Source organism: Callithrix jacchus, chromosome 1, assembly GCF_049354715.1.
Source record: "Callithrix jacchus isolate 240 chromosome 1, calJac240_pri, whole genome shotgun sequence".
NCBI lineage: Eukaryota > Metazoa > Chordata > Mammalia > Primates > Cebidae > Callithrix > Callithrix jacchus.
The window spans coordinates 201,875,522-201,902,001 of record NC_133502.1 but is presented as its reverse complement, the minus strand read 5'-3'; the positions used below and the strand labels follow the sequence as shown (position 1 = coordinate 201,902,001).

The window sequence follows — 26,480 nt, the reverse complement described above, 5'->3', positions numbered from 1 at the left end:
CTATATTAAAATTCATTTGTCAAAAATTCTGCTTCCAGCTGGGCACAGGAGCTCACACCTATAATCCCAGCACTTTGCGAGGCTGAGGTGGGAGATCACCTGAGGTCAGGAGTTCAAGACCAGCCTGGCTAACATGGTAAAACCCCCTCTCTACTAAAAATACAACAATCAGCTGACTGTGGTAGTGGGCACCTGTAACCCCAGCTACTCGGGAGGCTGAGGCACGAGAATCACTTGAACCAGGAGGCAGAGATTACAGTGAGCCAAGATCACGCCACTGCACTCCAGCTAGCCTGGGTGATAGACTGAGACTCCATCTTAAAACATAAAAAAAGAATTCTGCTTCCATCAACTTTCTAGTTCCTTATTCTTTTTTTAAATTATCTCCTTTTTTTTTCTTTTGAGACGGAGTCTTTCACTGTCTCCCAGACTGGAGTGTAATGACACAATCTCAGCTCACTGCAACTGCCACCTCCCGGTTCAAGCAATTCTCCTGCCTCAGCCTCCCAAGTAGCTGGGATTACAGGTGCCTGCCACCGTACCCAGCTAATTTTTGTATTTTTTGGTAGAGACAGGGTTTCGCCATGTTGGCCAGGCTGGTCTCGAACTCCTAACCTCAAGTGATCCACTCACCTCAGCCTCCCGAAGTGCTGGGATTACAAGCGTGAACCACTACGCGTGGCCAATTCCCTCTTCAGGCTGGAGTGCAGTAGCACAATCCTAGCTCACTGTAACCTCCACCTCCTGGGCTCAACTTATCCTCCTGCCTCAGCCTCCTTGAATAGCTGGGACTACACGTGTGCCATGTCCCCTACCTATTTTTTTAATAGGTATCACCAGACATTTTAATAGGATCACCAGACATTTGAGAAAAGCTTCCAGTATGAAAAAGAGAGACCAAAAGAAAGAGACCAAAAGAAAACATTAAAGAAAAAAAAAAATCTGAGAAAATAGAAAAGATACAGGGAGGCAGAAGAAAGTATTTTTTTTTTAAAAATCTACCATTGAGGCTGGGCATGGTGGTTCACACCTGTAATAATCCCAGCACTTTGGGAGGCCAAGGCGAGCGGATCACTTGGAGTTTTGAGACCAGCCTGGCTAACATGGTGAAACCCCATCTCTACTAAAAATAAAATTAAAAAAAAAAAAAAAATAGCTAGGCGGGGTGATGCATGCCTGTATTTCCAGCTACTTGGGAAGCTAAGGCAGGAGAACTGCTTAAACCCAGGAGGCAGAGGTTGCAGTGAGCCAAGACTGTGCCACTGTACTCCAGCTTGGGTGGCAAAGTGAGACTCCATCTCAAACAAAAAAAAACAACTACCACTGATAGCCTCAGAACTTTTTTTTTTAATTTTCTTGTTAGAAAGATTTTTTTTTTTTTTTTAGCAAGCTCTCACTCCATCATCTAGGCTAGAGTGGCACTGGCACAATCATAGCTCACTATGACCTCTACCTTATGGGCTCAAGCAATTTTCCTGCCCCAAGCCTCATACCATGACCATCTAACTCATAGGCATTTCTTTATCCATTCAACAAATATTTACTGAGGATTCAGCTGTGAACAAAACAGAAAACTTTCCCTTCACACAAACTTTACATTCCTATAACAGGAGACAATAATAAATAAATTTACAAATGAATATGGGCCAAGTGGACATAAGGACCATGAAAAAAATAAATAACACTGGGTAAAGAAACTGACCAGCAGGGCCTGGTGGCTCACGCCTGTAATCCCAATACTTTGGGAGGCCAAGGTGGGAATATCACCTGAGGTCAAGAGTTCAAGACCAACCTGACCAACATAGAGAAACCTCATCTCTACTAAAAATACAAAAGTTGGCTGAGCTTGGTGGTATATGCCTGTAATCCCAACTACTTGGGAGGCTGAGGCAGGAGGATCACTTGAACCCGGGAGGCAGAGGTTGAGGTGAGCCAAGATCATGCCATTGCACTCCAGCCTGGGTAACAAGAGCAAGACTCCATTTCAAAAAAAAAAAGGGAGAAAGTGACCAAGGTAACTGGAAATTATTTTATTTATTAATTTTTTTTTTTGAGATGGAGTCTCACTCTGTCACTTGGGCTCCCAAAGTTCTTGGATTACAGACATGAGCCATAGCAACTGGCCAAGATAAAGATGTCTTAAATAAAACCTCAAAAGCACAAACCATAAGAAAAAATAAAGAATAGGCCAGGTGCTCACACCTGTAATCCCAGCACTTTGGGAGACCAAGGCAGGCAGATCACTTCAGGTCAGGAGTTCAAGACCAGCCTGGCCAATAGGGCGAAACCCCGTTTCTACTGAAAATACAAAAAATTAGCCAGGCATGGTGGTGCACACCTGTGGTCCCAGCTACAAATAAACAGTAAACTAGATTCTACCAAAATTAAGGATTTTTATTCAACAAATATCGCCTTGGACAAAATTAATTGGAGAAGATACTTGTAATGTCCAAAGCTGACAAGGAATTAATATCAGGAGCAGTGTTATCCAATAGAAGTTTCTGCAATAATGAAAATATTCTGCATCTATACTGTCCAATACAGTAGCTACTAGTCACGTGTAGCTAATAAGCATACAAAATGTGGCTTACGTAACTGAAGAACTAAATTTTAAATTTTATTCCACTAATTTTAGTCACATATAGCTAGTAGGTATCATATTAGACATAGAACTTAAGAGAAATTCTTGAAAAATAATGAGAAAGATAATCACTACCTGGGCAACATATCAAGATTCTACCTCTAAAACAGTAAAAATCAATTAGCCTTCCACGGTGGTAAATGCCTGTAGTCCCAGCTACTCAAGCTGAGGAGAGAGGATCTCTGGAGCCCGGGGTTTTCAAGATCACCCTGAACAACATAGAGAGACTGTCTCTACAAAAAGCAAAAAATTAGCCAGGCAAGATGGTACATGCCTGTAGTCCTAGCTACTCAAGATGGCTGAGGAGTAAGGATCGCCTGATTCCAGATTAAGGCTGCTGTGAGCTGTGATCGTGACACTGTACTCCAGCCTCGGCAAGAAAGCAAGACCCTGTCTCTAAAAAAAACAAAGGAAAATGTGCCAGGAACTGAGGAGTATGATTAACTAAACCTTTTGGTAGAGTTTCCTCCTTAGCATAGTAGCCAGCATGTCAGTCACATAACTCAATGCTTTTCAGTTAAGGACGAAAAAGAGGGGAAAAAAAATTGGCTGGCCTCTAGATATATTTCAAAGGTAAAACCAACTGGATATAATGAAGTGGATATGGGGGATGAAAGGAAAATAAAGATTTGACCTAAAAGATCTGAAGAATAAATTTGCCTTTACTGATACAGAAAAGACTAAGGGAAGAGCAAGTTGAGGATGGGAGATGAAGAATTTGTTTTTTAATTTTTAAATTTACTTTCATTTTTCAATAGAGATGAGGTAACATTATGTTGCCCAGGCTGGTCTCAAACTCCTGAGCTCAAGTGTTCCTCCCACCTTGGCTGAAACAAGAATTTAATCTTACACATGCTAAGTTTGAGACACCTAATTAGATATCCAAGTAAAGATATGTTGGCAGCTGGTCTGTAGTTCATCAGAGGGCAAAATACTGCCACACATTTCACAATCATCAGCATATAGATCCAGACATTTAAGCCAAAGAACTAGATGAAATAACCCTCATTTGGCATAGACAGAGCAGAGACAGAAAAGAAAAGAATCTCTAAGAATAGGCATCGGGGCAATCCACATTTAGAGATCTTGATGATGGGACAAATCAAGCAAAGGAGACCAGTAAGAGGAACTGGTATCAGAGACCAAGCAAAGCAAATACTTCAAGGAGGGAAAGATCTAGTATGTTACTCTCGTTAGAAAGATGTGGACAATAAATTGGCCCTTAGGTTTGACAATGGGGAAGTCATATGTGTCCTTGTAAGAATACATAAGAGTCAGGAGGGCGCAGTGGCTCACTCCTGTAATCTCAACACTTTGGGAGGCCAAGGTGGATGGATCATCTGAAGTCAGGAGTTTGAGACCAGCCTAGCCAACATGGTGAAACCCAGTCTCTACTAAAAATACAAAAATTAGCTGGGCATGGTGGCAGGCGCCTGTAATCCCAGCTACTCAGGAGGCTGAGGCAGGAAAATCAGTTGAACCCAGGAGGCAGAGTTTGCAGTGTGCTGAGATCCAGCCATTACACTCCAGCCGGGCAAGAGTGACACTTCATGTCAAAAAAAAACACAGAAAAGAGTCTAAGAAAAAATAATGCATCCATTTAACAAGAACAAGATGCTAATAAAGGAAAAATCTGAAGACAGAAACAAAGTCTTAGAAATTAAAAATCATACTACAGCAGAAATACACTCAATAGCAGGATTAAAAGACAATGCCAAGAAAATCACATACAGAAAAAATTAAGAGATGAAAGACAATTTAAAACATAAAAAGGGCCAAGCACAACGGCTCACACCTGTGATCCCAACACTTTGGAAGGTCAAGGCAGGAGGATGACTTGAGCCCAGGAGTTCAAGATCAGCCTAAGCAACAGAGCAAGACCCCTACAAAAAATTTTAAAAATTGGGGCTGGGTGCGGTGGCTCACGCCTGTAATCCCAGCACTTTGGGAGGCCGAGGCGGGTGGATCACAAGGTCAAGAGATCAAGACCATCCTGGTCAACATAGTGAAACCCCGTCTCTACTACAGATACAAAAAATTAGCTGGGCATGGTGGCACGTGCCTGTAATCCCAGCCACTCAGGAGACTGAGGCAGGAGAATTGCCTGAACCCAGGAGGCGGAAGTTGCAGTGAGCTGAGACTACGCCACTGCACTCCAGCCTGGGTAACAAGAACGAAACTCTGTCTCAAAAAAAAAAAAAAAAAAAATTTAAAAATTAGCCCACCATGGTCTTATGTGTCTGTAGTCCTAGCTACTCCGAAAGCTGACACGGGAAGATTGTCTGCGTCCAGGTTACAGTGAGCTACATACAGTCAGACTGCTACACTCCAGCCTCGGTGACAAAGTGAGACCCTGTCTTTATAAAAAAAGAAATTACAAAAATTATAAACCCAGAAGTCCAGCATTCTATTAGCAAACCTTCCATAAATAAGAAAATAGAAGAAATTACCAAAGAAAACAGGAAAATTTCCCATAAATGAAAGATATGAGTTGTCATGCTGAAAGAATCCACCACACCATGAAAGGGAAAGAGAATTAAAAAAAAAAAAGCAGCCTGGGCAACATGGCAAAACCTTGTGTCTACTAAAAACAAAAAAAAATTAAACAAGTATGGTGGCACGCACCTGTAGTCCCAGTTACTCAGGAGGCTGAGGTGGATCACCTGAGCCCAGTAGTCGAGGCTGCAGTGAGCCAAGATCTCACCACCACATTCCAGTCTGGGTATGGGAGTGAGACCCTGTTTCAAAAAAAGAAAAAACAAAAGGGTCCACAAAATATCCAGCAAAATGAATTAAAGAAAAGAGAGAAAAAGAAAAAGCCCAAACAAATAAATAGCTTGCTGAAGTAAGTAGCTTTTAAGATCTTCCAGTATGGGAAAAAAGTTGATTATCAAAAGCCAAAAGATGTTCTAACTACTTGACTCAACAGCAATAGTAGATGTTAGAAAATGGTGTTTTTCAAATTTCTGAGGGAAAATGACTTCTAAATTATAATTCTATAAACAGCCAAATTAATGACTCCAGTACAAGGGTAAAATAAAAATAACCTTAGGCCGGGCGCGGTGTCTCACGCCTGTAATCCCAGCACTTTGGGAGGCCGAGGCGGGTGGATCACGAGGTCAAGAGATCGAGACCATCCTGGTCAACATGGTGAATCCCCGTCTCTACTAAAAATACAAAAAATTAGCTGGGCATGGTGGCGTGTGCCTGTAATCCCAGCTACTCGGGAGGCTGAGGCAGGAGAATTGCCTGATCCCAGGAGGCGGAGGTTGCAGTGAGCGCAGATCGTGCCATTGCACTCCAGCCTGGGTAACAAGAGCGAAACTCTGTCTCAAAAATAAAAAATAAAAAAATAACCTTAAAACGTGAAAAGATAGTACTCTAGGAGTTCGAGGCAGGTAGATCACTTGAGCTCAGGAGTTTGGGCAACATGATGGAACCCTGTCTCTACCAAAAAAACACACACACAAAATTAGTCAGTGGTACACATCTGTAGTCTCTGCTACCTAGGAGGCTGAGGAAGGAGGATCGCTTGAACCCAGGAGAAAGAGGCTGCAGTGAGCCAAGACTGCGCTACTGCACTCCAGTCTGGGTGACAGAGTGATACTCTGTCCTCCTTCCCCGACAAAAAAAAAGCCATGAAAAGACAGAAAAATGTACCTTTATCATTCATCTTCTCTGGGGAAGTTATTAAAGAATGTATGCCAGCAAAACATCCCAAAAAAGTACACACTGCCTCTAGGAAATGGAAGATCCCACACAAGAAAAGAGCAGAAAATCTCAGGATGACAGCCATGTAAAATGTCTACAGCTGCATTGTCCAATACAGACCCCATCCACTAGCTCCTTAATTGTACTAGGCACATTTCAAGAGCTCTATACCCATACATGCCTAGGAGCTACAATGTTGGACAGCACAGATTCAGAACACTGCCACAGCTGCAGCGGAGGTCCCTTCAAGTTTCACCTCTAATGAGAAGTCAGGTGAAACTGTGCCCTTCACTGTGGTATGATCTTCAAGCCTAATAGTCCCTGAATAAAGGAATAATACCAGAGAAGGGGATGATATCCCAGGATAGTGGTACTCAACCACTCACCTGCAATGACTTGACGACCTCTACCTTTCCCATCCTTGGCACCTTCAATGATACCTGGGAGATCCAGGAGCTGCAAGATTAAGGATGAAGGAAGAGGATGAAAGAAAAAACTAGTTATAAATTTGGAAATATGAAACAGAATAATTTATTTTTCAAGTACCTATAATTTATCAGACCCAAATCCAATCTCCCTTATAAGTGGGTGTGTAAATATTACTTTTACAAAGTATCTACTAAATATCATCTAAAGGCTTTTTCTTTTGAGATTAAAGTTTTATTGCTTTTTGTGCAGGCTGGAGTGCAATGGCATGATCTTGGCTCACTGCAACCTCTGCTTCTCTGGTTCAAGCAATTCTCCTGCCTCAGCCTCCCAAGTAGCTGAGATTACAGGCGCCACCAGGCACCTAACTTTTTATTTTTCCTGAGACAAGAGTCTCGCTCTATCGCCCAGGCTGCAGTGCAGTTTTTCTGTCTCGTTTTTTAATGTATATTTGTTATTTATGAGTCATATACATTAAAAGTTACCCTTTATAAGACTTCAGTCAGGCCAGGCGCGGTGGTACAAGCCTGTAATCCCAGCACTTTGGGAGGCCGAGGCGGGTGGATCACGAGGTCAAGAGATCAAGACCAGCTTGGCCAACATGGAGTGAAACCCCGTCTCTACTAAAAATACAAATAATTAGCTGGGCATGGTGGCGCGCACCTGTAGTCCCAGCTACTCAGGAGGCTGAGGCAGGAGAATTGCCTGAACCCAGGAGGCGGAGGTTGCGGTGAGCCGAGATCGCGCCATTGCACTCCAGCCTGGGTAACAAGAGCGAAACTCCGCCTCAAAAAAAAAAAAAAAGGGGGTCTGATCATGTTATTTACTTATTTTAAAGTTTCTGAGGTTCCTAGCCACATACAAGATAAAATTCAACTTCCTCAGCAGGTACACAGGCTCTTTCATAATTCAGCTTTCACTACTCTTGCCCCACACCTAATCTTGTACCACAGCAGGTTGTTCAACATTACTGCTGCCTGAAATGCTTTTCTCATCCTTCTCTACCTGGTGGAATCTAACTTCAAGACCCACCTCCAATGTCACTTTCTACAGGAAGCCTTCTTTGTCTCCCAAGAGGAAGCCCCCTCCTCTGCCCTCAGGTGAAAAAGTAGTCCCTTCTTTCTCTACATTTTTTTTTGAGATCAAATTTTGCTTTCACTGCTCAGGCTAGAGTGTGACGGTGCTATCTCAGCTCACTGCAACCTCCGCCTGCTGGTTTCAAGCACTTCTCCTGCCTCAGCCTCCCGAGTAGCTGGAATTACAGGCATACACTACCATACCAGGCTAATTGTGTATTTTTAGAAGAGACGGGGTTTCTCCATGTTAGTCAGGGTCGTCTCAAACTCCCAACCTAAGGTGATCTGCTCTCCTCAGCCTCCCAAAGTGCTGGGATTACAGGCGTGAGCCATCGTGCCCAGCCCTTTCTCTGCATTTTTACATGCACTATCCCATTGGATTATTCTATTTTTGTAGTGCTCTATTTCCCCTACTAGGCAGTAAGTACCTAGTAGATCAAAGATCAGGCCTGGCATAGAGTGAGCTCCCAATACAGTTCTTCCTAAATGAGGAATAGATTTATTTCCTTCCTTAGTCTGCAGACTTGACTCACCTGGATCTTGGCACCTTTGTATCTGATGACACCAGGCACAGTGGTCAGAGTAGTGAATTCATAGGCTGCTACCTCAGAATACACCCCTGCCAGGTTACTAAGCAATGTTGACTTCCCCACAGATGGAAAACCAACAAATCCAATTCGAGCATCACCTGTCTTGGCCACATCAAAACCTAAAACATCAATGAATACCAAAAAGAGGAGAGTTATTCCCCAAGAGTATTAAGACTCATAATTTCTTTTTTTTTTTGAGACAGAGTTTCACTCTTGTTGCCCACCCTGGAGTGCAGTGGTGCAATCCTGGCTCACCACAGCCTCCGCCTCCTAGATTCAAGTGATTCTCCTGCCTCAGCCTCCCGAGTAGCTGGGATTACAGGCATGCACCACCACTTGAGTAATTTTGTATTTTTAGTAGAGGCGGGGTTTCTCCATGTTGGTCAGGCTGGTCTTGAACTCCCAACCTTAAATGATTCACCCACCTCGGCCTCCCAAAGTGCTGGGATTACAGGCGTGAGCCACTGCACATGGCAAAACTCATAATTTCTTTCACATTTTAACTGCCTATCCCTTTAGGCATTATTTCTCAAACTTTTTATGGTTAACCTTTAAAGTAGAAACTTGAGGGCATAGCAATTCACAAAATTCAGTGAAGTGTTTGATATAAAACCTGTATTCAAAAAAGTCAAGCAGTGGCACACATCTATAGCCCTTGCTATTCCAGAGGCTAAGGCAGGAGGATCTCTTGAGCCCAGAAATTCAGATCAAGCGGGCAACATGCCAAAATCTTGTCTCTATAAAAAAAATTTAAAAATTAGCCAGGCATGGTGGCATACACCTGTAGGTCTCAGGTACTTGAGAGGCTGAGATGGGAGAATCACTTGAGCCCAGGAGGTTGAGGCTGCAGTGAGCTGTGATCACACCACTGTACTCCAACCTGGGCAACAGAGCGAGACTCTATCTCCAAAAAAAAGAAAGAAAAGAAAGTACAGCCCAAATATATATAAAAAATGATCCAAAAATAGGGTTGTTAGCTACTCTTGTAGCCCTGCTCTGCCTATGGAGCAGCTATCCTTTTAATAATTACAATTAATTAATTAATTAAAAAGAGTTGTTTTTTTGTCTTACAAACTCTGTAAATTGCATGACTGACTGGGTTTTCATTTTTTTACAATGGCTGCAAACAAGTTCAGAGTCAAATTTGTGGCCCTTGTCTAGCAAGTGCACAGGTCTTTTGCCATCCCTTTTAGTCCTAATCTTACCTCTCTTGGCTTCAACTTATTTTTCCTATCTTCATTTTCCCTTTGCATCAAAGTCCTTACTTATTTTTAACCTTGTTGACGGTACAGATTTACATATTTCTGTAAGCCAATGTAAATCTACTTTGGTTTTCTCAAGATGAGATCTCGCTTTATCACCCAGGCTGAAGTGCAGTGGCCCCATCACAACTCACTGCAGCCTCTACCTCCTAGGTTCAAGCAATCCTCCCAACTCAGACTCCCAAGTAGCTGAGACCACAGGCATGCACCACCACATTAGGCTAATTTTTTTTTTTTGAGACGGGGTTTCACTCTTGTTACCCAGGCTGGAGTACAACGGCGCAATCTCAGCTCACCACAACCTCCGCCTCCTGGGTTCAGGCAATTCTCCTGCCTCAGCCTCCTGAGTCGCTGGGATTACAGGCACGCGCCACCATGCCCAGCTAATTTTTTGTATTTTTAGTAGAGACGGGGTTTCACCATGTTGACCAGGATGTTCTCAATCTGTTGACCTCGAGATCCACCCGCCTTGGCCTCCCAAAGTGCTGGGATCACAGGCTTGAGCCACCGCGCCCGGCCCAATTTTTTTTTTTTTTTTGCACATCTTTCATACCCAGGGGGACCCTTCATTCATAAGCCTGTAGAGACAGGGTCTTGCTGGTTTCAAACTCCTGGCCTCAAGCAATCCTCCCACCTCAGCCTCCCAAAATGCTGAGATTACAAGGATGAACCACTGCACCCAGCACATGTAAATCTATTTTGTATCAGTGCAGAATATAAATAAAACTACAGTACACTTAAACAATATCCATTTGCCTCTGAAACCAGCAGAATAAAAATAAACATAGTTCAGCTGGACGTGGTGGCTCTGGCCTGTAATCGCAGCACTTTGAGAGGCTGAGGAAGCAGATCACCTGAGGTCGGGAGTTCAAGACCAGCCTTACCAATATGAAGAAACTCCATCTCTATTAAAAAATACAAAATTAGCCAGGCATGGTGGCACATGCCTGTAATCCCAGCTACTCGGGAGGCTGAGGCAGGAGAATCGCTTGAACATGGGAGGTGGAGGTTGTGGTGAGCAGAGACTGCGCCATTGCACTCCAGCCTGGGCAGTAAGAACAAAACTCCATCTCAAATAAGTAAACAAACAAACAAACATAGTTCAAGAATTCATACTTAGAAAATATAAATCTCATTCAGTACAACATCTTTAGTTATTTTTCTCGTTTAAAAAAACTTTTTTTGGCCAGACATGGTGGTTCACACCTGTAATCCCAGAACTCTGGGAGGCTAAGGCAAGTGGATCACCTGAGGTCAGGAGTTTGAGACCAGCCTGACCAACAACGAAATACCCCATCTCTACTAAAAATATAAAAAAATTAGCTGGGTGTGGTAGTGCATGCCTGTAATCCCAGCTACTCAAGAGGCCGAGGCAGAATCATTTGAACCCAGGAGGTGGAGGTTGCGGTGAGCCGAGATCACACCATTGCACACCAGCCTGGACAACAAGAGCAAAACTCTGGTACACACACACACAAAAAAAACAAACTTTTTTTTTTTGAGATGGGGGTCTTTCTATATTGATCAGGCTGGTCTTGAATTCCTGACCTCAAGTGATCCATCTCAGTCTCCCAAAGTGCCAGGATTGCAGAAGTTGAGCCACTGCACTGGGCCATCTTTAGTTATTTTTAAACCACATGTATGTACTATTTTGACAGAAATTATGCCTAAAAATATATATATAGAAGAAAAACACAAACCTTCTCCTGGACCTCCACCACCACCACCCTTTGGAGTAATGAGTTCTCGACGAAGCTTAGCAAGACGAGCCTTAAGCAGCCCTAGGTGGTGTGCTGTGGCCTTGTTCTTTTGAGTCCGAGCCATCTATAAGGGAAGAATCACAGCCATAAATCAGAAGCAGTTCCTAACAGGGTAAAAATATCCGGAATGAATGCTTCCCCCAGCTCTGAGAGAATATTTTTTTTTACCCAAGTCCTACTAATGTCAGCATAACCATTTTAGAGGCTTCAAAAGAGTAAAAGTCCATTCCCTCCCCAATCCAGTTCATTTCCCTCAATACAGAGCAAAGTGAGGGGCAAAGAGAAGAGACAAGATTCAGGTCATTCCAGTTAGTGCCCCCAGACTAGACTAAAACCCATCTGTGGGTTCCTTTTCTACTGTTTGTAGCCGTTAGGCCCCATCTGACTACACAGGGACACCACTTTCCTAATTGTAAAGCACTCTGAGGGCCGCAGGCAACGGAATCACACACTATCCAGGTGGAATAAACTGCTCCCAGACAGATGTCATTTTACTTCCATTTCCGATTACCGGAACAAATACTCTCATCAGGGGTCATTGGGGTAGCGACTGGGAAAAGGGGAAATAAGGAGGACCTAGCGAGGGATGATGAGGAAAGATCCTTAAGTATCTTACCAAGCCAGAGATGGAATAAGGGACAGTATTCAGTGTTGCTCAGAGGAAAAAAGAAGAACGGAAAGAAACAATTTCAGAACAGGAACTGAACACTGGGAGGGGGTACCGACCCAGGGCCTAAGATGCGGGGGTGCGGAACGCGGGCCCCGGCAAAGGGGAGTTCAGGAGCGTGGCCGCGGGACAAGGGGAAAGGAGGAGGAGACTCTCCTCCCGGCTGAGGAGAGTCTGAGACTCCGAGTCGTGGCTGACAGCAGTCGGAACACCGGCCTCGCTAAGAGAAGTCGCGGAATCTAGGCCGGGTCCTGACGCGGTTCAACCGAGAACAAGAGCGACGCCACCGAGAAGGGATGCTCCGACTGAGTGAAGCGCCAGCTGCGTCCATTACCTCAGCTTCTATCTCCGCGATCTTAGCTAAGGTGCTGCTCATCCTGGCGAGTACCCTGTGGCCTCCACACTGACTGTCTCTCTTCACACACCCGCGGGCAAACTGCCACCGGCACTAGGCGCTACTGCAGTGCGCAGGCGCGGTACTTCGAATTCTCGCGAGAGAGTCACGTAAGGGTCAGCGCGATACGTATAGCGTGGGGCCACCTCCTCCCCGTCAGCTGACCCCGCCCCGTCCCACGAGCCAGTGCGGTGTCATAGAGCCCGCGGGAGCCGGGGGCCAGAGAGGCTGCCCCGGTCTGGGCGTCTCCGAGCGCGCGGAGGGTCGCGCGCAGCTCGGCCCCGCCCGGCGTGATCCGCTCCTCTCGCCCTGCGTGGTACTGAACGCCTCGGGCTGGAGACCCCAAGCCGACTCATGTGCTCTGCACCCGTGTTCCTCGCCAGCATCTGCGGGTCCTGGGTTCCCCTTTTCACAGCCGGGTTGACATCCCGACGGCCTCTTTGGTCTTGCGAGGGCATAGAGACCCATCTTGAGCCTGTCTCACCCCCTTGGAAAAAGAAAATTCCCCCATCCTATCATTCAAAACTATTTTTATGTCTGTTTTGTTTACTCCAATCCCCAAGTAGAGCACATGGGGAGCCCACAGTAAGTGCATACGTAAATGGATAATTCCCAGAGAACTCTGCTCGCAACATAGCTTGTAATGCCAAAAAATTGGAAACTATATTAACACCCATAAGTAGGAAAATAGATAAATGAATAATATCTCTATCCTGTTTTTGAAATATTACATCCATTAAAACGTAGACCTGTGTTTTTACTTGATCTCCAGGACATGTTAAATGGGAAAAGACACAACTAGCGGAACGGCATCTATGTAGTGATAACCATTTATGTTATTCTAAAAATTAGATGTACATTTATATAGGCGTGCATGTATGAACGTGCATTGCTTAAAGGCCTAGACAGAAAAATACATCAGAATTTTTTTTTTTTTGAGACGGAGTTTCGCTTTTGTTACCCAGGCTGGAGTGTAATGGCACGATCTCGGCTCACAGCAACCTCCGCCTCCTGGGTTCAAGCAATTCTCCTGCCTCAGCCTCCCGAGTAGCTGGGATTACAGGTATGCGCCACCGTGCCCAGCTAATTTTTTGTATTTTTAGTAGAGACGGGGTTTCACCATGTTGACCAGGATGGTCTCGATTTCTTGACCTCGTGATCCACCCGCCTCGGCCTCCCAAAGTGCTGGGATTACAGGTTTGAGCCACCGCGCCCGGCCTCAGAAACTCTTAACACTGGGACGGGATGCAAGGAAAGAAGCCTTTCACATTTTATTCCACAGAATTTTGTAGTTAAATTTTTACAAGATGAATGTATCCATGTATTACATGTGTAATAATAAAATTTAAAAAGACTCCTCTTCCCCAAGTGTCACATGGAGAGGAAGCCAGGACGTCCAGGAACTGTGTGGTGGTTTTAAAAGCGGTTTGCCTCAAGATCAATGGGTTGTTTTGATAGATTGATTATTCCAGGGGGAGTCCACCCGCCAGGCTTAATCCAAGGGGTTGGCCTGCACCCAGCCCTGGGAGGGAAGTTTAATTTAGTTAAATTTACAGGCCATCAAAGCAATGTGAGAGAAACCCTTTGAAAAAAAAAAAAAATTTAGTTAAATTTGTAAACAATAACTATTCTAACTTGCCAGAGACCAAAAAAGGAGGTTTTTAAAAAAGGAGGTTTTATTGTGCTTAAGTGGGGAGAAACAGAAAGGAAAGCTTTTACACAAGGTCCCCAAAGGGCCAAAGAGAGTTTCTTCTTTCTTTAACCTCAGCCTTTTCATAAATAAATTAGGGGATGATGAGGTAATTAGATCCCACACCATTAGCAGTGGAGGAGGGAAGATGAGGAGGTCCAGCTGGAATGGGACATGATCAAAGATCAATCTTGAAAGACAGATAAAATCAAATCAGCAGGCCTTTCCTAACTTGAAGTACTTAAGGAATTAATTGGCTGACAATATCAAGGGCATCACTGCTCTGTGAATAGGTTCTCTTTAGCAAATCTGTTATATGAGGCCTGCATGTAAGTTAACCACTTATTGCTCAAAGACATCCTAGAACACACCTTGGGGCCTTGAACTGTCAATAGGCACCAAAGAGTAATACTCATTTTCCCCAGAGTCCTGGGTGGCCATCCTATTCATGTGGTGATTATTTACGGAGCTCCAACTGCCGCCTGGCACTGTGACAACACTGGGGACACAGCAGAAAGTGAATCAGATATATTCCTGAACGGCTGGGCGTGGTGGCTCTCGCCTATAATCCCAGCAATTTCAGAGGTTGAGGCAGGTGGAATACCTGAGGTCAGGAGTTGGAGACCAGCATGGTGGTGGGTGCCTGTAATCCCAGCTACTCTGGAGGCTGAGGTGGCAGAATAGCTTGAACCTGGGAGGCGGAGGTTGCAGTGAGCTGAGATTGCACCACTGCACTCCAGCCTGGGCAACAAGAGCGAGACTGTGTCTCAAAAAATATATATACTTGTTTTTAATGTTTTATATATATATATAGTTATATATATGTTATTACATATATGGGACTACAGGCACGCGCCACCATGCCCAGCTAATTTTTGTATTTTTAGTAGAGACGGGGTTTCACCATGTTGACCAGGATGGTCTCGATCTCTTGACCTCGTGATCCACCCGCCTCGGCTGAGACTGTCTCAAAAAAAACAAAACAGACGCCGGGCGCGGTGGCACGTGCCTGTAGTCTCAGCTACTGGGGAGGCTGAAGTGGGAGGATCGCTTGAGCCCAGGAGTTCTGGGCTGTAGTGCCCTATGCTGATCAGGTGTCTGCACTAAGTTTAGCATCAATATGGTGACCTCCTGGGAGCGGGGAACCACCAGGTTGCCTAAGGAGGGGTGAACCGGCCCAGATCGGAAATGGAGCAGGTAAAAACTCCCGTGCTGATCAGTAGTAGGGTCAGGTCTGTGAATAACCACTGCACTCCAGCCTGGGCAACATAGTGAGACCCCATCTCTTAAAAAAGAAAGAAAAAAACAAAACAAAAAAATATGACCACATGAGGAAGGAGTGATACCATATATATCTCCAGCACCAGCACAGGTGCAGCTATAGCAACCTCTTCAAATATTTTTATATTAAAAAAATGGAAATTTTAAAAAGAGAAATTTTTTTTTGCAAGAAGCAGAAAACATGTTTGAACTTCTGTTCAGTTGAGTAGACCAGTGTTTAAGAAAAAAAAAGAAAGTTGTTTGAAGTGATGTATATCTAAATTACTCTGATTTGATCATGACACATTGTATACATGTATCAAAATATTACATGTAGCCCCAAAATATGTATAACTATTAAATATAAGTAAAAAACTTTAGAATAAAATAAAAGTATTTAATTTTTTTTTTTTTTTGAGATGGAATTTCGATTTTGTTGCCCAGGCTGAAGTTCAATGGCATACGACCTCAGCTCACTGCGACCTCTGCCTCATGGGTTCAAGCAATTCTCCTGCCTCAGCTTCATGAGTAGCTGGGATTATAGGGGCCTGCCACCACACCCAGCTAATTTTTGTATTTTTAGTAGAAACAGGTTTCACCATGTTGGCCAGGATGGTCTCAGCCTCTTGACCTCAAGTAATCTGCCTGCCTTGGCCTCCCAAAGTGCTGGGATTACAGGCATGACCCACCACACCTGGCCTTATTTTTTTCTAAATAGCATGTATATGTTATTATAGACACCTTAGTAATTGAGTCAGGTTGATGGAAGAAGTAACAGAAAAATCCATGTTACCCACCACCACGCCTTTTTTTTCCAACAGGGTCTCACTGTGTCACCCAGACTGAAGTGTATTGGTGCAATCTGGGCTCACTGGGACATCTGCCTCCTATGCTCAGGCCATCCTCCCACCTCAGCCTCCCATATAGCTGGGACTACAGGCATGCACTGCCTTTTTTTTTTTTTTTTTTTTGGTTAATCAATGAGAGCTTGTTTTGTTGCTCAAGTTGGCCTTGAACTCATAGCCTCGCCTCCTCAAGCGCCAGGACAACTGGCCGGAGCCAACGCGGCTCCTGTTTTTTTTTTTTTTTTTTTTAAGTAGAGACAGGGTCTCTCCATGTTGCCCAGGCTGGTCTTGAACTCCTAAACTCAAGTGATCCACCCACCATGGCCTCCCAAAATTCTGGGATTACAGACGTGAGCCACCACCCCCAGCCATTACCATTTTTTAAAGCCTATCTTCTAAACAGATCAAAATTCCCAGGATATACTGTAGCAGTAGAGAATGGGAAGCCCTGGATGAAGGATAGTGATTAACATCATTACGGAGTGATAGATGTTTTGCTTTTAGAAAGGTGAATCTCAAACAGGCAAGGTGGCTCATACCTGTAATCCCAGCACTTTAGGAGGCAAGGCAGGAGGATCCATTGAGCCTAGGAGTTTGAGATCAGCATGAGCAACATGGGAAGACTCCATCTCTATGAAAAAATAAAATAAGAAAAGACAGGGGAATCTCAAGAATTAGCACATCAAGGGCATGATGAAGACAGTTCTTCCCTACAAATGTGTCTCTTAGATGGAAAAGTAAAAGTATATAAAAGGCTTCATTAAATCAAAAGTATGCTTCTTTTGCCAACCATGTTGGGGATTCCTTGACCCACGTCTACTCATTTCAGCTCAGTATGTATTATATGCCAGGGATGGTGACAGATAGTAGGAATACAAAGATAAGATACTTTTTTTCCCCTAGAAGACAAAAGAAGAGGCCCTGCATGGTGGATCATGAGGTTGGGAGTTCAAGACCAGTCTGGCCAAAATGGTAAAACCCTGTCTCTAATAAAAATACAAAAAAATTAGCCAGGCATGGTGATGCACATCTGTAATTCCAGCTACTCAGGAGCTGAGGCAGGAGAATCATTTGAACCTGGGAGGCGGAGGTTGCAGTGAGCCAAGATTGTACCATTGCACTCCAGCCTGGGCAACAAGAGTGAAACTCCATCTCAAAAAAAAAAAAAAGGTCAAAAAACCACAGATACCAGTGAGGTTGTACAGAAAAGGGAACACTTATACACTGTCGGTGGGAGTGTAAATTAGTTCAACCAGTAAGGAAAGTAGTCTGGTGATTGCTCAAAGAGTTACAAACAGAACTACCATTTGACCCAGCAATCCCATTATTGGGTAGATACCCAAAGGAATATAAATCATTCCGCCATAAAGATACAGCATGCATATGTTCACTGCAGCACTATTCACAACAGCAGAGACATGGGATCAACCTAAATGTCCATCAGTGACAGATTTAAGAAAATGTGGTACATATACAGCATGGAACACTATGCACCCATTAAAAAAAGGAGGTCATGTTCTTTGCAGGAACATGATGGAACTGGAAGCCATTATCCTTAGCAAACTAACACAGGAACAGAAAAACAAACACTACATGTTCTCACTTATAAGTAGGAGCTTGGCCAGATGTGGTGGCTCACACCTATAATCCCAGCGCTTTAGGAGGCTAAGGCAGGTGGATTACTAAGGTTAGGAGTCTGAGACCAGCCTGGCCAACATGGTGAAACCCCATCTCTACTAAAAACACAACACAAAAATTAGCCAGGTGTGGTAGCACACACCTGTAGTCCCAGCTACTCAGGAGGCTAAGGCAGGAGAATTGCTTGTACCCAGGAGGTAGAGGTTGCAGTGAGCCGAGATTGCGCCATTGCACTCCATCCTGGGCAACAAGAGTGAAACTCTGTCTCCAAATATGTGTGTGTGTGTGTGTGTGTGTGTGTGTGTGTGTGAATTCAGTGATGAGAACACATGAACACAAAGAGGGAACAACAGACACTGGAACCTATTTACGGGTGCAGGGTGGAAAAAGGGAAACAATAAAAAAAAAAAAACTCTTGGTTACCAGGCTTTGTACCTAAGTGATGAAAAAATCTATACAATAAACCCCCCTAACACGAGTTTACCTACATAACAAACTTGCACAGGTGTTCCTAAACCTAAAATAAAAGTAAAAAAAATTTCATTTGGTGTAGTGGTGCACACCTGTAGTCCTGGCTACTTGGGAGGCTGAAGCAGGAAGGGACCTTAAGCCCAAGAGGTTGCCTTGAGCTGTGATTGTGCCTGTATACTCCAGCCTAGGCAACACAGCGAGACTCTGTCTTAAAAAAAAAAAAAAAAAAAAAAAAAAAAAGTTGAAAAGATGAAAGGACCAGTAAAACAGAAAGGAAAAATATCCCAACAAGCCTGAATAAGGATAGAAAGAAAAAATAGGCCGGGCACAGTGGCTTATGCCTATAATCCCAGCACTTTGAGGGGCCAAGGCAGGCGGATCACTTGAGATCAAGAGTTTGAGACCAGCCTGGCCAACATGGCAAAACCCTGTCTCTACTAAAAATACAAAAATTTGCCAGGTGGGGTGGCACATGCCACTGCACTCCAGCCTGGGGGACAAAGAGAGACTCCATCTCAAAAAATAAAATAAATAAATAAATAAATAAATAGCAGTCATGAGTAAGAAAGGACATACAACTACTGATAATAGCCAATTAAAAGAATCACAAGCTTCTTCTTTAGAAAGAAAAAAGGAAAAAAAAAAAAAAAAGAATCACAAGCCTGGGCAATATGGTGAAATCCTGTCTCTACTGAAAATCCAGAACTTAGCTCGGTGTGGTGGCTCATGCCTGTAGTTCCAGCTACTCAGGAAGCTGAGGCACAAGAATCATTTGAACCCAGGGGGTGGAGGCTGTACTAAGCTGAGATCACCCTTCAGCCTGGACAACAGAGCAAGACCTTGTCTCAAAAAAAAAAAAAAAAAAAAAAAAAAAAGAATTACAAAAGGCTATTACGTATAACTCTGACAAATAATTAGAAAATCTAGGGAAACCTGTAATTCCAGCACTTTGGGAGGCTGAGGCAGGGGGATTGCTTGAGGCCAGGAGTTTGAGACCAGTCTGAGCAACATGGCAAAACCCCGTCTCCACTAAAAATACAAAAATTAGCCAGGCATGGTGGCTTAGAACTGTAGTCCAAACTATTTGGGAGGCTGAGGCATGAGAATCTCTTGAACCTGAGAGGCGGAACTTGCAGTAAGCCAAGATTGCAGGCAGCCAGCCAAGATTGTGCCACCACACTGCAGCCTGGGCAGCAGAGTGAGACATTGTCTCAAAAAGAAAAGAAAAGAAAGAAAGAAAAATTACTTCCTTGCAAAAAAAAGACAAAATGTTACAATTTTTCGAAGAAAAAGGAGAAGGCTTAAATACACTAATAACTATCAAATAAATTAGAAGCTGGACACAGTGTCTCATGCCTGTAATCCTAGCACTCTGGGAGGCTGAGGTGGGTGGATCACCTGAGGTCAGGAGTTCAAGACCAGCCTGGCCAAATGGTGAAAATCTGTCTCTATTAAAAAGACAAAAATTAGCTAGGCCTGGTGGCTTGTGCCTGAAGTCCCAGCTACTCGGAAGGCTGAGGCACGAGAATCACTTGAACAGAAGAGGCGCAGGTTGCAGTGAGCTGAGATGGCACCAGAGCACTCCAGCCTGGGAGACAGAGCAAAACTCCATCTCAAAAATAGATAAATAAATAAATAAAATAAAATAAAAATAAAAGAAATTAGAAAAATTAAGTATTCAATTATTTTTTCATTTTTTTCTTTTGTATTCAATCATTTTAAAAGGCATCAGGCTTAGATGGTTTTATAGCTGAGTCTTGGGGGTTTTTTTGTTTTTTGAGACAGAGTCTCGTTCTGTCGCCAGGCTGGTGAGTAGTGCTGTGATCTTGGCTCACTGCAACCTCCGTCTCGAGGGTTCAAGCGTTTCTCCTGCCTCAGCCTCCCGAGTAGCTGGGACTACAGGTGCCCACCATGACACCCAGCTGATTTTTTGTATTTTTAGTAGAGATGGGTTTTCACTGTGTTAGCAGAATGATCCTGACTTTCTGACCTCATGATCCGACCACCTGGGCCTCCCAAAGTGTGGGGGATTACAAGGTGTGAGTCACCACCACCATCACGCCTGGCCTTTTTTTTTTTTTTTTAAGTGGGGTCTTACTCTGTTGGCCAGGATGGAGTGCAGTGGCACCATCTTGACTCACTCACTGCAACCTCAGCCTCCTGGGTTCAAGCGATTCTTCTGCCTCAGCCTCCCGAGTAGCTGGGATTGCAGGTTCGTGCCACCACAGTTGGCTAATTTTTTTTTTTTTTTCCTCAGTACAGACAGGGTTTCACCATGTTGGCCAAGCTGCTCTCAAACTACTGACCTCAAGTAATCCACCCAGCTTGGCCTCCCAAAGTGCTGGGATTATAGGCATGAGCCACCGTGCCAGACCCCAGTTTTATAGCTGAGTTGTTTTTGAGACAAGGTCTCATCCTAGAGTTTAGTGGCATGAACTCAGCTTACTGCACCATCGACTTCTCAGGCTCAGGTGGCTCTCCCACCTCAGCTCCTGAGTAGCTAGGACCACAGGCATGTGCCCTCATGCCCAGGTAATTTTTAAAAATTATTTATTTATTTATTTATTTTTTAATTTTTATTTTTATTTTTTATTTTTTGAGATGGAGTTTTGCTCTTGTTACCCAGGCTAGAGTGCAATGGTGTGATTTCGGCTCACCGCAACCTCTGCCTCCTGGGTTCAGGCAATTCTCCTGCCTCAGCCTCCCGAGTAGCTGGGATTACAGGCACGTACCACCATGCCCAGCTAATTTTTTGTATCTTTAGTAGAGATGGGGTTTCACCATGTTGACCAGGATGGTCTTGATCTGTTGACCCCGTGATCCACCCGCCTTGGCCTCCCAAAGTGCTGGGATTACAGGCTTGAGCCACCGCGCCCAGCCCTTATTTTTTATTTTTTTTTAAGATGAGATTTCACCATGTTGATCAGGCTGGTCTTGAACTCCCGACCTCAGGTGATCCACCCGCCTTGGCCTCCAAAGTGCTTGGATTACAGGTGTGAGCCACCATGCCAGGCCAATTTTTTTATTTTTTGTAGAGACAGGGTTTTGCCATGTTGCCCAGGCTGGTCTTGAACTCCTGGGCTCAAGTGATTCACCCACGTTGGCATCCCTAAGTGCTGAGATTACAGCTGTCAGCCACCACACACAGTTGTCTCCAATTTCAAAGAACAGGAGGAGCCTTATCTTCATTTCTGCATTATGCTAATAGTTCCACGGGTATACACATCAGTCAAAACTCATCAAATTGTATACTTTAAATATGAACAATTTGGGTGGGCATGGTGGCTAATGCCTATAATCCCAGCACTTTGGGAGGCTGAGGTGGGCAGATCACCCGAGATCAGGAGTTTGAGACCAGCCTGGCCAACATGGTGAAACCCTGTCTCCACTAAAAATACAAAAAATTAGCCAGGCCTGGTGGCTTGTGCCTGTAGTCTTAAGCTACTTGGGAGGCTGAGGCAGGAGAATGGCTTGAACTCAGGAGGCAGAGGTTGCAGTGAGCCGAGATTGCACCACTGCACTCCAGCCTGGGTGACAGAGTGAAACTCCATCTCGAAAAAAAAAAAAAAAAAAGAATTTATTGTATGTCAGTTATACTTCTAAAAAGATGTTTACATAATGAAAGTGGAAGTAGGACTTCTACTTTCAGTGATGATGACCTTTTGTCCAACAATTTTTTTGAGACGGAGTCTTGCTCTGTCACCCAGGATGGAGTGCAGTGGTGTGATCTTGGCTCAGTGCAACCTCTGCCTCCCAGGTTCAAGTGATTCTCCTGCCTCAGCCTCCTGAGTAGCTGGGATTATAGGCACCTGCCACCATGCCCAGCTAATTTTTTGTATTTTAGTAGAGATGGGGTTTCACCATGTTGGCCAAACTCCTGATCTCAAGTAATCCACCCACCTCAGCCTCCCCAAGTGCTGGGATTTCAGGCATGAGCCACTGAACCTGGCCCAACAATCTTAAACAACTATAAAACTAGACAAAAATCAGAGGCAGATGTTTTCAGTTATTGAAAAACAGGCAAAATAGACTATGATCCTTGAGAAAAAGGGAAATAGACAAGATGAACCCCATGTTTGTCCTGGCTTTCTGCCTGGGTCAGTTTCCCAATTACAGTGGAGGAAAGTGGATCCCAAGCAAAGGGGTGTTCTTCCTGAGCTTCAGAGGCAGAAATCAGTGTCCGAAGCTGCTGAAGCAGCTGGAATGTGCTGGACAGGGTACAGAAAAGGAGGGAGCACCACAAAGAGTGGGAAGAGACAGAAGTTTACATGTGGCCTGTAATCCCAGCATTAAGACACTGGGCTGGCAGGCCACTTGAGGTCAGGAGTTTGAGACCAGCCTGGTCAACATGGAGAAACCCCATCTCTACTAAAAAATACAAAATGAGCAGGTCATGGTGGCACATGCCTGTAATCCTACCTACCCAAAAGGCTGAGGCAGGAGAATCGCTTGAACTTAGGAGGCGGAGGTTGCGGTGAGCCGAGATCATGACATTGCACTCCAACAGCCTAAAATAAAAAATCATAGGAGAGTTTGGACGCAGTGACTCAGGCCCGTAATCCCAGCATTTTGGGAGGCTGAGGTGGGTGGATCACCTGAGGTCAAAAGTTCAAGATCAGCCTTGCCAACAGAGTGAAACCTTGTTTCTACTGAAAATACAAAAATTAGCTGGGTGTGGTGGCACCCACCTGTAGTCCCAGCTACTTGGGAGGCTGAGGCAGGAGAATCGCTTGAACCTGGGAGGTGGAGGTCGCAGTGATCCGAGACTGTGCCACTGCACTCCAGCTTGGGTGATAGAGCCAGACTCCTTCTTAAAAATAATAATAATAATATTAATTTTTTTTTTTTTTTTTGAGACAGAGTTTTGCTCTTGTTACCCAGGCTGGAGTGCAATGGCACGATCTCGGCTCACCACAACCTCCACCTCCCGGGTTCAGGCAATTCTCCTGCCTCAGCCTCCTGAGTAGCTGGGATTACAGGCACGCGCCACCATGCCCAGCTAATTTTTTGTATTTTTAGTAGAGACGGGGTTTCACCATGTTGACCAGGATGATCTCTTGACCTCGTGATCCACCCGCCTCGGCCTCCCAAAGTGCTGGGATTACAGGCTTCAGTCACCACGCCCGCCTGAAAAATAATAATATTATTATTCCTTGACATGTACAAGTAAGAAAAGAAAAAAAAAGAAAATTAACTAATTAATTACATAAAAATCACATGAGAAACCCAGGCTCTCTGTAGTTAATTCAAACAATTCCTAATGAAGTGCTAAGTGAAAATTTTCTTTTGCTATTCAGTGAAGTCCCTCACTCCTCCCAGAAGTCACAGCAGCTAGTCTGTGGTTCTGTGCCCTTGTCTAGAGAGATGATTACTGAGGCTCGGCAAGGGGAAGTGAGCCATTCGCAGTCATCCAGGCAGCAGATGGAAGAAATGGAACTTGCGCTTGGATAGGATAAATCTACCCCTGCAAGGTGCATGTCTCCTCCACGCATTCAGCAGAACCATTGACAACGCAACACGTATAATGAGTGTGTCTGGCTCAGATTCAGCTCCTTAATGATAGGCCTCCGAAGCTGTGTGGGAAATCCCAACCGGATATTAATTTCACCACCATCAATGGCCTTCATAATATTTTTGTTTTAAAAAATGATGACTGTGAGCAAAGAGATCAAGTACGTTATTAGTTCCTGTGATCTCAACTCTCAGATGAATTCATGCAATTTAGTGCCTCCTAATGCAGTCAAATGGAAATTCCAAAGCCAGCTGTGTCAGAAATAATAGACTTCTAAATGAACTTGACTAACAAACACAATACTCAGGGCAGAACGTACTGGGGAAATGGTGATATCAGATCATTTTTGGACTTTCCAGGCCTGGCAGTGGCTCGATCAAGGTTGGTGCTCCATACATTGACCGGGTTGAATTAGTGTGCACAAAGGCTTTTGGTCCTGATGCCCTTAAAAAGAAAAGGCCCAGTTTTTCTGGGGCTTCAGTGGAAGAGGGAGGCTAGCCCTTCATTTATAAAGATGCTTTTCAGGTTAGCAGCCATGACACGCCATAACCGTAACAGGAAGAGCCCTCATCTTGTGAAGTATCAGCCCAGTACAAAACAATGCACATTTTCTTATATCAAATAAAAAAATTTTTTTTTGGTCTGGGCGCAGTGGTTTATGGCTTTAATCCCAGCACTTTGGGAGGACAAGGAAGGCAGATCCCCTGAGGTCAGGAGTTCAAGATCAGCCTGGTCAACATGGTAAAACCCTGTCTCCAGAAAAATACAAACTTAGCCGGGCATGAGGGCAGGTGCCTGTAATCCTAGCTACTCCGGAGGCTGAAGCAGGAAAATCGCTAGAGCAAAACTCCGTCTCAAAAAGAAAAATAAATTGTTTTTCTTTTTCTTTTTTTTTGAGATGGAGTTTCACTGTTGTTACCCAGGCTGGAGTGCAATGGCGTGATCTCGGCTCACCGCAACCTCCGCCTCCTGGGTTCAGGCAATTCTCCTGCCTCAGCCTCCCGAGTAGCTGGGACTACAGGCGCGCAACACCGTGCCCAGCTAATTTTTTGTAATTTTTAGTAGAGACGGGGTTTCACCATGTTGACCAGGATGGTCTCGATCTCTTGACCTCGTGATCCCCCCGCCTCGGCCTCCCGAAGTGCTGGGATTACAGGCATTAGCCACCGTGCCCGGCCGTTAAAAAAATTGTTTTTTAAGACAGGGTCTCACTCTGTTGCCCAGACTGGAGTGCAGTGGTGAGATCATAGTTCACTGCAGCTTTCTGAGTAACTGGGACCACAGGCATGCGCCACCATGCTGGCTGATTATTTTTATTTTATTTATTTATTTATTTTAGAGATGGGATCTCACTTTGTGGTTCAGGCTGATCTCAAAACTTTTGGCCTTAAGTGATCGTCCCCCCTCAGCCTCCCAAAATGCTGGGATTACAGCATGAGTTACCTTGCTTGACGTAATCCACATTTTCTGAGACCTGCCCTCTCCCCAAGGGATGGACCAGGGCAACCCTTTGGTAGGACAGAACCCTTTCCCTTCTCCTGGCCCCAGGGCATGGCACCAGGGCAGACAGGGATCTGGGTTGGACTCACCAAATTCTCTTTCCAAGGGAGTCAGCATTGAGGCTCAACAGTTCTGGTTGATTTCTAGCATGGCTGGGTGGAGGAATGTGACAAAATTTGAGGTCCATGGTGTAGCCATCTTCTGCCATGAGCCTGGATAGGTAAGAGAAAGCCAATTTGCAGAGGACAAGGATGCCCAGGAGAGATATGAAATGATGGCTGTTTCAAGGAAGCCACATTTGCACCACGTGATCCTGACTTTGACCACAGCTTTGAACTTGGGGTGGTCGGGGAACCATGTTTAGCCAGATAGTCTTTCTTCCAGGAATCTGCTGAGAGAACCAGTCTTTCTTTGTGACTGAAACTACACATATGAAACTGGGGAGCTGGAGAGCAGGCATGTTCTGGCCACCTTGCATCTGTACCAGAGAAACAGAGCAGCTGATCATTGCATTCTGAGAAAAGCATGGCAGAGGCTGGGTGTGGTGGCTCATGCCTGTAATCCCAGCACTCTGGGAGGCCAAGGTGGGCAGATCACTTGAGGCCAGGAGTTCAAGACGAGCATGGCCAACATGGTGAAACCCTGTCTCTACTAGAAATATAAAAATTAGCCAGGCGTGGTTGTGCACGCCTGTTGTCCCAGCTACTTGGGAGACTGAGACAGGATAATCGCTTGAACCTGGTAAGGGAAGGTTGTAGTGAGCCGAGATTGTGCCACTGCACTCCAGCCTGGGCGACAGAGCAAGACTCTGTCTCAAAAAAAAAAACAAAAACAAAAAACAAAGAAAGAAGGAAAAGCAGAGACAAATGACGAACAGATAGGATTTCCTTGGTTTCAAAGTGCTTGTCTGCCTCCTTGCAGGCCTGCTGCCATTCCTGCTTATGGGTTCCAGGAGACACCCTTGTGTCTTTCAAACAAAGTTCTTTTCTACTTACCGAGGTGCTTGGGTTGACTTTGTTACCTGCAACCAAAAGAGT

The 26,480-nt window shown here is 44.6% G+C and overlaps 1 protein-coding gene and 1 long non-coding RNA gene across 6 annotated transcripts in view; both read right to left on the bottom strand.

Annotated features, from left to right (window-relative positions):
* The window catches only part of DRG1 (developmentally regulated GTP binding protein 1), a 48,011-nt gene extending 35,437 nt beyond the window's left edge, over positions 1–12,574 (bottom strand). For all 5 annotated transcript variants that reach the window (XR_008474621.2, XM_035270232.3, XM_017963162.4 and 2 more), the window contains exons 1-4: positions 12,468–12,574; positions 11,407–11,530; positions 8,388–8,563; positions 6,739–6,808 (exon numbers count right to left, since the gene is read on the bottom strand). Coding sequence is in view for 4 of the 5 variants with exons in the window: in XM_035270232.3 (XP_035126123.1) it covers positions 6,739–6,808; positions 8,388–8,563; positions 11,407–11,530; positions 12,468–12,509 (412 nt within the window). In the remaining variant the exon portion in view is untranslated. The remainder of the gene's footprint in view (positions 1–6,738; positions 6,809–8,387; positions 8,564–11,406; positions 11,531–12,467) is intronic.
* Positions 12,575–16,451: 3,877 nt separating this feature from the next.
* Positions 16,452–26,077, bottom strand: LOC128928857 (uncharacterized). The gene is made up of 3 exons (XR_008474547.2): positions 25,533–26,077; positions 22,855–22,939; positions 16,452–16,953 (listed from the first exon to the last, which is right to left on the bottom strand). It is a non-coding gene; the product is annotated as an uncharacterized LOC128928857 (long non-coding RNA).
* Between the last annotated feature and the right edge of the window lie 403 nt (positions 26,078–26,480).